General features: G+C 42.8%; 1 protein-coding gene across 1 annotated transcript in view; it reads left to right on the forward strand.

Moving 5' to 3' along the window:
- Positions 1 to 2,665: 2,665 nt before the first annotated feature.
- cadm1b (cell adhesion molecule 1b) overlaps positions 2,666 to 12,913 on the forward strand; it is a 137,915-nt gene continuing 127,667 nt past the window's right edge. The window contains exon 1 of the mRNA XM_053423622.1: positions 2,666 to 2,784. Coding sequence (XP_053279597.1) covers positions 2,709 to 2,784 — 76 coding nt within the window. The 5' untranslated portion in view covers positions 2,666 to 2,708. The remainder of the gene's footprint in view (positions 2,785 to 12,913) is intronic.

Below are 12,913 nucleotides of genomic sequence, written 5' to 3' on the forward strand. Positions count from 1 at the left end.
AAACCAATTGAGTGCACATGTTTCATTGCTGGAAGGTGTAGAGAATTGATGACCTGTGGTGATATATTTGGAATATAATTTCCTGTAATAATTTGCTATGGATGGAGGGAGGATGGAAATTTGCTGTAATACTATTGTACCTTACAAATCCCGTAAAAATTGAATGTGAATACGCTTTAATGCAGATATATGGACGGAGCAGGGGCTGGCAACCATCCATTATTCTGCCCGTGGTTCAAGCCTGTTATGTTACATATCATACACATTTGAGTTTTGTTTTACATATTATATGAAAGCAATTGAATTTTGCATTCTCTTGCTCGTCCACTTACGTCCATAAAGCATGAGCGAATTTACATTTAATTTCAATAAGCCTTGTTCTTGCTCAGCCGTTGGGGGTCACTTACAAGGGTCTGATTCAATTATTCTTCCTTTCACAACAAGAGGAAAACATTTTCATGGTGAATGGTTTGCCTAAATAGATTACCATCTCAAATAATTCAATTTCCGTTAATTTGATTGATTTCATACCAAGGGGGGAAAGAAATCTTAATTTAAAACCATTGCATTTCTAATCAAACATTAACTGCAAAAGAGGCTTGGGCGAAAATCTTTTTATTACCGGTTCCCCACTAATTTAAATAGAAAATGCTGACGGCTGCCCTATTAAATGGCACCACTGGTATTCTGTGTGTGTATGTGTGTGTGTGTGTGTGACTCTAGCTTATATGCAAGACCTCCAAAAAAAACTACTTAACTGTTTGCAAGCCGCATTGACCATTCCTCAAGTAATATACAGATAAGAAGAGCGCATGCACACACACACACGCACACAGACACACTCACAGAATCTATGGCTGGCCATTACTACAGAGGACCCAGATGAAGCAGTTCAGTCATCTGATCCATTCGCATCCATTATTCATCCTGCTCGGGGAGACAGAGACGCTGGGCTTCTCTTCTCAGAGAGACCCCGGAACCCCATCTATTCTCATGAGCAAAGGAAATGCCATGCAGTAGTGCATCAGCGGCACAGCGAAAGAGGGAGAGAGGGAGAAAGAGAGGGATGGAGAGACGAGGAGTGAAAACAAAAAGTTGGGAGAGTGCAGGGTGTAGGGAGTGCTCAAGAGCTGGTATGAATCACCGGGCGTATTGTAAATCAATTTATTGCAAATCCAAAACAAAGAGAGTAAAAAATGCACCAAACAAAAGTACAAAGAGAGGAGACATAACTTATTGAGCACATCTCCACCAGGTGCACCCTGCAGACCGATACCCGCTGCTCTGGGGTTGGAAAATCAAGCAGCCTGGCCGGTGGCGTGAGGAGCAAACACCTTGTGGAGACACCGTGTGAGTGGCAGGCAGAACTGGCGAGCTGCCACAGATAATAACATCTGAAATAAATGTGATGTGCGGAATTCAATCTCTAGTGATAGGGACGGCTGCAGCATTAGAGTGAAGTTCTAAATGCTATCTACTCATCCATGGAATGAGGACTGACACGCAGTCTCAGAGAATAGATTGTGCAATTAGCAGCCTTTGTGCTGTTTTGACACAATGAAAAAGGGAAATGAGATTCAGTGTTGTCATGCATGCGTCTCTGTAGCTCTGTGATTCCACCCAAGATATTCCCAATGTACCAGCTTTCAGGTGAGAATCAGTCGAGTGAGTTGAAACGGTGAGACAATAACAAACACACACACACACACACACACACTGAGGATGAGAGTTCACTTGGACACCCTTTATTAATAATCTTCAGTGTTTCATTTCCATTCAATCAGTGTGGTTTTTAAATTGTGAATTTCTGATGGGTGTTCTCATGTTTGCAGGGAGGAGTCTGCCACCTCCCAAGCTCCCAAAGCTTCCATTATATGCTGTAATACTCCCTTTAAAGAAAAGGGGGCGCTCTTTGAGTAGGCAATGAACAAAGTGGCTTGAGGATCAGAAGTTTCACCAAACTTCACTGACTATTCCTTTAATTAAAACGGGTTTGTGCAATCAAACTCTTCTTCGAGGCTTCAAAAACAAAAAGATTTCCACTGAATCTGCCTCGTTTGAACTCCACATGTTAGAAATGGACTTGAATTGCCTGTGATAAGTGGATGTTGTTCCAAAGAAGACAGGTTGAAATAGCCTCTCCTGTAAAAGCATCATAAAACAGTAGAATACACACTCCCTCTAACAACAGCAGCAGCCACTGACCTGACTCCTGTAATATAAACAAACTAAATGCTGCTTTATGTGAGAATTATTTGTGCTCCGGCCATAAAAACCAAAGTGCAGACATAGTTGAGTGTAGGTTGGTGTGCACCCACATGAACTAACAGACCATAACCATAAAAGAAATGACTCTAATATTCCTATAAAGTGTCTGTGGTTCTCTGTGGTGAGTTTATGGTGACCCCACCACCCTCCACGGTATTTTACACATCCCATGGCATCACTGTAATATGCCTCCAATTCTCCTGTTGGGAATTTCACCGTGTCTTTGTGGTCCAGTGACAATAATACACTTACTAGGTATGCGTGTAATAGCCTATTCGTCTGTGATTTTATAGGCCTGGGTGTCATTGCAACATAATGCAGCCAAATATGATCGCAGGCTCCCTGCTCGAGCCCTCCCTCCGCCTCTCATGTGCCTACATTTCCATCCCATGGCCGTCTCTAGGTGATTTAGCGCCGCCAGTCTCAAGCAGGTGTCCAACATGGCGATCACGGGGAGCGGATCTCTCGCTGTTTCTCTCTCGGTTTTCGTGATTTCACTCGCGTTTCTTCCGAAAGGTAAGTTTTTAGATTTTTTTATTATGCTCCCCCTCTCTCTTCTATTCTGTGTGAGTGAGTGTGCGTGTGTGTTATGCAGAATTCCCCCCCCATCCGCAGCTGAAGCCGGAGGAGCACCGGGGAGAAGTTGTGGTGCTTTTACGCGCTGGATGCGCACCAGCTTCCCCCTGAAATCTCAGCATCACTTTTGTGCCGCTGTGGTTCCGCTGTGTTTGCCGGGACTGTGGGGACCCTCATCCCGGCATTTAGCGCTTCACTGACGGGGGTGTTGTCCTGAGTTTTACTGCAAAGCCCCGCACGCTATGAAAAAAAGTAAGAGTGCTGCACGACGGCACATGTGGAGAGAAAGTATGTTTCTGGGCAGTTGCGGCCGTGGCGTGTTTGGATCGGGGGCAAGTTGGAGGCTATGCTCGCTGGAAACCTGGCTCTTTATTCGGAAACGAGTCCGATTCACCGAACGCGGGCTCCGCAATCGCATCCTTCAGTCAAACCGCATTAAAGCTCCACAGTGCAAACTCACCCCGCGGTCTAAAAACCCCTAAAGTCTGCGCTTCAGGTGCGCTTCGGAGGAAAAAAACACGCATTGCAGTCTCTCACAGTGTCCTCTGGCCGCACAACTGATGCCTGTGATGCCTGTGTGTGTGTGTGTGTGTGTGTGTGTGTGTGTGTGTGTGTGTGTGTGTGTGTGTGTGTGTGTGTGTGTGTGTGTGTGTGTGTGTGTGTGTGTGTGTGTGTGTGTGTGTGTGTGTGTGTGTGTGTGTGTGTGTGTGTGTGTGTGTGTGTGTGTGTGTTTGTGTTCCTGTCCGCAGTCTTCACTTCTCTTAATGAGCCTTGGAGAGGATGTAAATCTGCCACGGAGCTGTTTGGCTTTTACAGCCCGCAACTGCTCGATCCAGGGGCGCCTGGATGTGCGCGACCATTGCGGTCCCTACAGTCCGATCATTCCCCCTCATGCAACCGCGGTTGCATCAGAGTTGCATGCGTCAGTGTGTCTTGTTATTTTTTTTCCTGGAAAACGTATCTGCCGACAATACTGACGCATGTGAGCCCATTCAAATGTCAGCTTGCAGCCGCTTTAAATCCTCCCTGCAGCACCAGGGTGGACATGTAGTTGTGTCGCCTAATGGTGAGCAACAGTTGTGATGACAGGTTTACACATGAAGCCCACCGGAGCGACTTCTGAGTGGTTTCATTTCTGTATCAGATATTACCATTAGTGGCCGTAGTGCTAATCTGCATCAGCCATCAACAGGTTTGCTCTGTGTGTGTGTGTGTGTGTTTGTGTGTGTACGTGTGTTTGTGGTCACGCATGTTGTGAGGACCTATCCTCAAAGTCACCTTACGGGACTTCTCTTCTTTGGTAACAAAAACAAGTCCCCATAACGTAAATCATTAAATTCTAAGGGGAAGACATGTTTTAGGGTTAAATTCAGGTTAAGGTAAAGGTTAGGTTTAGGTTAAGGTAAGGGTTAAGCGAGTAGTAACTGGTTAAGGTTAGAGTACGTCTCAATGAAGTCCAGTGTGTGTGTGACAGAAACTGAAGTCACAAGTAAAAACAAATCTTTTATATATTTTTTACAGCTCCTGATTACCAGCCTTTCATTTCACAGCTGTTGAATTTATCGTGCCCTGTGTTGAATTGCAGTTGAATGACATTTACAGAATTGACCGGCGTCTCCATGTCATATTAATTTAATTAACCTCTCAGCCACATAAAATAATGCACCACGAACAGGCAGCCTCAACCTCAGGCTGGAGACAGCGAGGGGCGGCAGCGTCAGGAAACTGATGCAGTCTCTCTCTCTCTCTAGGTGGTTTCAGGACAGAAATGTTCTGATGTGACCTCAGGTTTTTTCATTTGTTTGTTTTTCTTCTGCTGCCGCGAGCAAGAGAAGAAACGGGGAAAAAACAAAACAATCTCTGGCTCTGTGAAGTGCTGACTGTCTGATTTTAGACAGCTCCCAATTTGTCCTTGTTAATAAGGCAGAATCGGTGGATTTAAACTTTGTCTCGTGTGTCTAGTGAAAGACTCTGAGAAACTGTCTGGGTGTTGAGTTTATTATAGAAAAGACCACTGAAAGAAGGTGAATCAAGAAAGAGGGAGGGAGAGGGAAAGCTCAGCCTCAACATCATAAGGTAAAGCTGTTCTCATAATGACTACTGAAGCTGAAGAAGCTGCCTCGGCCTGAGCGTCCTGTCGTGGAAAAAGCTGGGACTCTGCATCCTAACACGGGATCTGTTTATTGGTATTTCCCTGCGTGCGTCTCCTGGGGTTCGCCCTGTTGTAGCATATCAGATCGTTGAATTTCACGAGGTTGCATAATCCCACTTATTGCCAGTTAAAAGCCATTCGTCAGGACAGAGCGATGGTGACACGGATCAATACGAGCTGTCGCGAATCCTCTGGGCACCAGTGGACGACAGGATCCCGCAGAAACAAAAAGGAAACATACAGTTGTTACGGCGCTCTCGGTTTCGCCTGTTGGCATGTGACATGGCGAGTGAAGGAAGATGTCCGTCTCTCCGGCGCTCACGGGTTTGGCTTTGAAACAGATGTTGCGGGAATCATCTGGCGGTGTGCAGCTCTGGCCTCAGTTTGTGTTTGTCTGAGCTCTTATCCCCCCCCCTCCCCCCACACACACACCGTTACCATAACAATGTTGATCTCCTGGTGGTGTTTGCTTCGTCTCTGTCAGTGGTGCATATTCAGGCCTACAGGAAGTACATGCATACAGATAGGGTCATTCAAAAGAGCAAAGGACTGGGGCTGGTTGTAGCAATACAGCTATACTACTATGCAGTATATTATAAAGTAAATAGGAATTATTATTTAACATGTGGGCTAAACTTAACCTCCCTTGGGTCATTTAATCTATAAACATGATGAATATTTTATAAGTTACCTCAACCAAGAAGGTTATGTTTTCATTGCCGTCTGTCTCTCTGTCCGTTAGCAGGAAAACGCAACAACTGCTGAATAGATTCTCTTGAAACTTGGTGGGAGGATGAGACATGGGCCAAGAAAAGAACCAGGATAGGGTCATTTTCCAGGGCATAAATCATGTTTTGGTAAAAAATAACATCAGGTATATTTAGAGGACTGATATTTATGAGTGTTTGCAAGTTGGTGCAGCTTGATTTAATTTAAGGGGACTGTTGAGCCTCACTATGCACTCTGTTGTCTGCCATTGTATTTTTTTTTTTAAATCATTTTTCTTTTGAGTATTACAAATGTTATTTTGCTAAATAACTTGTGGCCATTTGTTACTGTAGTGAAGTAAGAAGTCCAATTATTTCCCCCCTGAATGTAGTAAATTAGAAGCGTACAATAACATTAAACAGAAATATGTAAGTACAACTACATCCAAATGATTATTTTACTTTAATCTTCCAATTACTTTCTCAATTAGTTGAAATAACAAAACAAATAAAAGAAATGGTCATCAAAGTTTACTGAAGTCTGAAGTGATCCCATTAAAATAGTTTTAATGCTAATGTTTAATGGTTTACTACAAGGCAAAGAACAGTAGCATTCTTCCTCATCGATTAGATGATGATCAGAATGGCTGCTGATATATTTTCTGTCCATTGATTAATTGAGAATTTTGTTTCAGGTCATCAGTTCCATCTCTTTGGCAAAACAAGGCGTTCTTCTCGGTTCGATCTGTTTGAAATACCACTAAGAGTTCAGTCCTGTGATTCAGGATAGATTTAATACTGCACCTAATGGGCCACAGATATGTGCCCACTTGTGAAGTATTTCATTTGGCTGTATGTTAGAGATCACCACCGTACATCATTTGTAACAATAATATACTCTTCTATTTAAAGAAATTGAATTAATTGCTCATTAAATTTACATTAAACTCTGCTTAATAAGCCTCACTCTAATTGCCAGATAATGCATGGCACTACTTTATGCGGTGGCAGCTAATCTGTCTGGTGGAGAGGGAGGGGCTGGCAGGAGGAATGGCAGCTGATGCATGTAAGGAATTTGGCCATTAGAAGCAGATGTAACAAAGCAAGTCATGTGGTGCTCTGCAGTTATAATTTCACAGAGGACAACGCACGTCCATTGCTGTGTCTCTCCCGGTGCATCTGCACGTGTCGTTCTCGCCAGTAAATCAAATATCTGTGTTTACGCCGTCACCACCTTGCCTGCGCGTGGCCACGAATAGTGCGAATGTGCTGCAAACTTCACACTCCCTTGGCGTTAGCTCATAAAACGGACCAGAGTGCGGAGGTGGCTCGCAGCTCGTAGTGAATTGGGTGATTTCACTTTAGCATTTGTCCTTCCAAGTCAGAGGTTGTAGCAAGTCAGCCTGTTTTGATAGAAAGAATTGGTTATGAAAGTCCATGTTTTGGAGGAGAAAAAAAAGATTATGTCTTTCTGTCCTTGACTTGAAAATCTTTTCAGTTTTTGAAAGACTCAAATCTCACCTGAAAAACATCACCTTGGGTGCCGGGTGCAAGTGTTTTCTGTCCGCACACTCAATAGTTGGACCTTCAAGTAAATACTGTATCTCATTGTTTTGTCAAGGTCGCGGGAGTGCTGCTGAAGACACGCCATCACTCAGAGTCATATAGTAGATATTAAAAGGCGAAGAAAAACTCTGGACGTTTCTGTGTAAGGGATTTGCACTGTGGTGTCAAACTGGACGACAAACCAAGGATGATCAAAAAGGTGTCTGTCTGTCTGTGTTGAGATGTCGTAAACAGTCAATTAGCAGAAACGGACAGATGACAGGTCCTTTCATGATTGTACGGACAGAAGCTTCCATTAATGACTGTGCTGGGGTAATGAGGAGGAGAGCTCATGTCTGCGCTCATGAATATGACATTGTTCTCTCTGTTCCCTGGATCTGAGAGACCTCACTCTATTGGCTGGGATGCTTAGATGGTGACAATCAGGTCTGCGGTGAAAAAAATGGAAATGCGATGTTTTTGTTTTGAAAAGGGCATAGAGTGCACATTAGTATGGGTGATGGAGCAATTACAAGCCACCATTAAGGCCTTGGAGCAGCCAAAGCACAGCACTCTGTAAAGGAAGAACTACCTCGGGCAGATATCCACCATGCTACAAGTCAAAAACTGTTTTGAACAAATTCGATTTTAGTTCAGAAAACGAAGACACCTAAAAATGGTTTTAAAACATCCCCCCTCAGTTCCCAACGTATGTTTAGCGAAGTATCAAGGGTCACACTCAGTCTGTCCATTCATCCGTCTCTCGCACTCATCGCAGATGCCAGTAATTGTGATTATACTGGGGCTGGAGGAGATTCAAGTTTGGACACCTTTAAACCTTCCCTAAGTTTTAGTGTTCTGCATTGCCAGATAATTTATGAATTAATACAGCAGGGGAGCTAGAGGGAGAATCCAATTACTACTTGAATTCAAGTGGCTGCTTTTGAGGCTCCTATCCCATAACATGATTCCATGTTTTTTCTTATAAATGTTCAGCCATTCAAATGTTAAAGAATATCAAAACAACTCTACTGTAGATTCTCCACCAAACCACTTTTGTACAGTAGCCTACTTCACGGTTTATACCGTTTATAGCTGATGGTTAAGGTGCCAAGTTCTCATACTTTGGAAAGAGCTGAATGCACACTCCTCTTCATGTAAGTGTTGATGAGGGACAGATTCTAAAACGTATGAGTGAAAATAACACTCCTGAAATGTTTCCATCTTTCTCTGCAGCTTTATGTAAATCGAGAGTTGCTGGCTTGTGTTGAGATGAAGGTTTCAAGATTAAACTAGACGGATGCCTGGAGATTACATTCGCCCTGTATTGTCTAATTTACTGTGTTAAAGCAAGTAAAATCCGGCTCAGTAATTTTTGTGTAATAGTTCTATCTAGATAAACACCAATTAAAACACAACCTTTTTTGTGATGGCTCATTCAGACCTTAGAAACAGCCAATCTAATGGCAGGCCTTTATAACAACTGCCCTCATATTGTTGTATAGTTTTCGCATTGTCACTTGATATATGCTATTTATACGATATTCATTATAGCCACTTTCATATTGTAAACTGGGTCTTTATAGTCTCATGTGGTCCCTGATAATGGAGGCACCATGTCTATAAATTATCTCGAAACGCCATATTTCTATAATGTAGCTGATAACATTTCCATGAACCTCATCTCATTGCTCCTTTAGGGTATTTTCAATGTCTCTCCTGCTGGGTTAAGAACATCTTGTCAGAAGGTGGTGGATGCATCTCACATTATCAAAAATGACACTGATCAGCCCAAAGGAGCGTTCTGCATAATTTGTCTACTCATCCATGTGTCACATGCAAGAGAGACATCACTGATCTGACTCTCACAAATATTGCAACCAGCATTTAAAATGACAACTGTTTTGGCCGAGTGAGAACCACAATTACAGCCTGAAACTACAGGGAACGTATTCCCTGACTGACGAAGGTCTAGACGGGGACTGTCCTGTCATGTGAGCACAGCCAAAAGAGAAATTAAACCAAAAAGAGAAGCGTGAGAGTGGATGAGCCGCAGATGTGAACTCACAACATTAGGAGTAAATAACTGCTGATCAATGCGGAGGAGAAAGGACTCTTTCAGAGAGCGAAGTCTGAATCTCTAATCTATAAATTCAGTTACCCAGCTCCCACTAATCCACTGCTTCAATTGTAACGAAAACGATCCCGCTGCTTTAGACAGCGGCTGCACAGTGTTTTCAAACAGAAGGTGTTTTTGTCTCGGCCCGACCGAGAACAATGAGCAACAAGTTGGCTCGACATTGCATTAGTTTCTTGTTTTCATCACATTTAAAGCTATTGATTTGAGGGGCTGTTTGAGAGTTGGTTGACCCGCCCTCCCTCCTCCTGTCGGCCCAGTTCTATCTCATGTGTCCACTGTGAACTGACGGCAGGCCCATTGTCTTCTGTAGAAAACCTGAAGGGGAGAGTTTTCATCTATCGGGCCGGGCAGTTGCGACAGGTTTCGGTTTCAGAGTCGCTGCACCTTCCTCTCTCCTCTCTGAGTTTGTTTGGACAGATCTGAGCCAGATAAAATAACAACTGTGTGCCCGGATTCCTCTGTAAGCAGCAGCGCATAGGTGGGAGTAATTCAACACCACTGGAGAAAATTAAAGGTACAAGTACTGTGTATCAGTTTAAGTGGCGACAGAATGCAAACACTACACTAATCAATAAATCTTACATTGCAAACAGATATGGGGGGGGGGGGGGGGGGTGCTGCAGCTGCCACACTTCACTGTTAGATAAAGAGTAAAGATGTAAAGGGATCTAATATTCCCAGATTTATATCCACAGTGAGTTATTGGGACAGTTACCGTCCCTCCTCTGGAAGCAGTCGCCCCCTTTCTCGTTGGAGGGCTGTTTGCGAATGCATTTATGCAGACTGAATGAAATATTATTCCCTTACACAGCAGGACGCAGCTCAACCTGGGTGCAACATTAGAATAGCCGGGTCCTTCCAAGTCTCCGTGTTCCTTTTCAGCGATTCCCCCATTGCACAATAATGGTCCTCTAATTTTGTTTGAACAATGCATGCAGGGATGCTAGCGGGAAAGAACAAACAAGTCTCGAAGAAACAACATAAAGGCTCAGAAAATGAGAAACCCCCCCTCCCTCTCTCTGTAACGTAATACAATGCAATGGCTTGACAGTTATTCTCACCTTAAATGTTCAGGTTTTGGTTAAGGGTTATTTTTAATGACATACATATATATATATATATATTTGTTTATAAGTCAATTAACCGACCACTCATTTAGTATCACCACCATTGATTTCAACTCAAATCGACTCTGTGGTCTTTTCTGAGGTTCTATTTTGTGGGCTTCATTACATTAATGGGATGGTTTCTCATATTTTCTTCTTGGGTGCGGCTCGGTGAAAAGAAAAATTAGTCGAGCCTGACCAGAACCTGGCAGGCATTCTGTTTTTTTGTGTCCTAACCTGATTACAGTAACCTGCAGCATAAAAAATTAAGCACATAGACCAGCCAACATTACTGAACCGCACCCGATTGTTATTTAAAATGTTCCTGTCTTGTCCCAACTCGTCAGTTCCCTATCGGCTCAGGTCGGGTTTCAACCCCTCTACTTCTAAAGGTGTTCCCCCTCGTCCAGATGTATGGAGGAGCAAACATTTTGGAAGCACCTCATCATGAATTCACCCCAATATGACAAGATCACAAACTGCAGAGTCTAACACGATCATATCTGAGGTTCAGTTTGACATTTTTGGAAACTGTTCGAGACCAGTCTCATGCTACGGGCTGGTTATAGCTTCTTTCATAACATACAAGTGTAATCGATGTTCTTATCAGATGCTTGGTAAGAAAGTATAAAAGCGTATTCCCCCCAAAGTCGAACTTTTCATCACATCACTGACACTTATCAACTTTTAAAAGATGCTAGTTTCACAGCACAGGATTTATGGTTTTACAAAATCAAAAACTCCCGTAATGCGTCAGGTTCTTAGGAGATTATATGTGCATCCACATCCGCTCAGGTTTTTACTTACTTTAATACTTTAATTTATACTAGTCTCGTAGCAGCAGTCGTCTTTATGGTGAAGCTTCCGAAAAAGAAAGTTAATGGTTGCAGAATTTACAGTCGATGCAGAAGATTTTTGTCCCATCTCCAGGTGAATCATAAGAAAATGATGATGCTGTTTACTAAGGGGAGAGCTGTTGTCCGACAGGTTGATGCCGCCTGCCTCTGAGGCATCATGCTCTTGAGTTATCGGCTTGACGATGGACCCATCTTAATTACTCTGATACAGCAGTATAATCTGTCATTGTCAGGCAGATCAAGACTGTGCAAACCAAGCACCGGGACTCATTCACCCAAACCAGAGGCCTATTGATTGACTCATACTTGAGTCATTGCGCTGCGGAGAGACATGGGAGGCAATAGAGCTAATGGAAGGGGGAAACTCAAAGTCACATTGCTTACATCTAAGATGACAGGTAAATGTATTTGAAAGGAAATATGGGCTTGATCCATTGGCTCCAAAACAACCGTCTGTCGATAACTAACAAGGAAAGTAAACACCGAGCTGCCAGACGAACAACTGCCCCGCAGATCGGGGGGGGGGGGGGGGGGGGGGGGGGGGGGGGGCTTACTCCTCGGCAGCTTCTCGCTCCCTAAATCAAATACATATCTGCGCTCAGCATATATGAACATTTGCATTTGCTGTAACCTTCTGTAAAACTATCCACATTAATTGACAGAAGGATGGCAACATCTACACGCGTGGTTGATCGTTTTTGAGTGCGTCAGGTCAGATGCAAAGAGGCACTAACTACTATTCAGTTTATGAATACAAGAGGCTGACACACTTACCTGTTCAGTGCATGAACTGCAACTTCAAAGTGCCCCGTCCAATTAAGCCTAACACGGAGACAGTAAAACTTTTCTTTTTCCAAAAATGAAAACAGTTTTACTTTTCGAGAGGTGCTCCTGTTTCACACAATTAGTTTTAATTACCCTCTGAGTACTGGATTTTGGGAGAAAAGTTCCCATCGTCAGCATCCTCAAAAATCAACATTTCTTTTGAGGTCTATGAAGTAACTTTTTCAAATCTACTCTTCTAAGGTGCGAACAAGTGAGTGAACTCAACTCGAAATCTGATTGAAATAAGAACGGAGGAAAGATTTTAATCAAAGATTCCGTATCTACTGACACAAAGAATGTTTCTGTCGTGGAATCTTTGGTAAAACAATATTAACAATTCCCTAAAGAAGACATGATGCTTTTGTCTTTGCTCTAGTGTGTAATCATTCTAGGAATATCCGAAATAAAAATTATGAATCTTAATATAAGTATAGTATTCCTCCTTTAAGACTAATTAAGCTATTATAGTTAATGTTTGCTGTGATATCTGAATTAGTCAGGGTCCCAGTCCATATTTTTATTCATCATACGGTATTTGTGCTACTATACACTCATATCCCTGATATAAAGATTGAGCATATAAGGAAAACCCACATTTTTGTGCTTTAAACATCCACAGCCTGATATACAGCATCACAAACAAATCTGTTTTCTATTCCTGAATTTAAATATGTTTAAATAAATGTCGGACTCATACATGAACAAACTGTTGCAAAAAAGAAAACAAAAATTGCGTC

The sequence above is a fragment of the Pleuronectes platessa genome, chromosome 5, assembly GCF_947347685.1.
Source record: "Pleuronectes platessa chromosome 5, fPlePla1.1, whole genome shotgun sequence".
NCBI lineage: Eukaryota > Metazoa > Chordata > Actinopteri > Pleuronectiformes > Pleuronectidae > Pleuronectes > Pleuronectes platessa.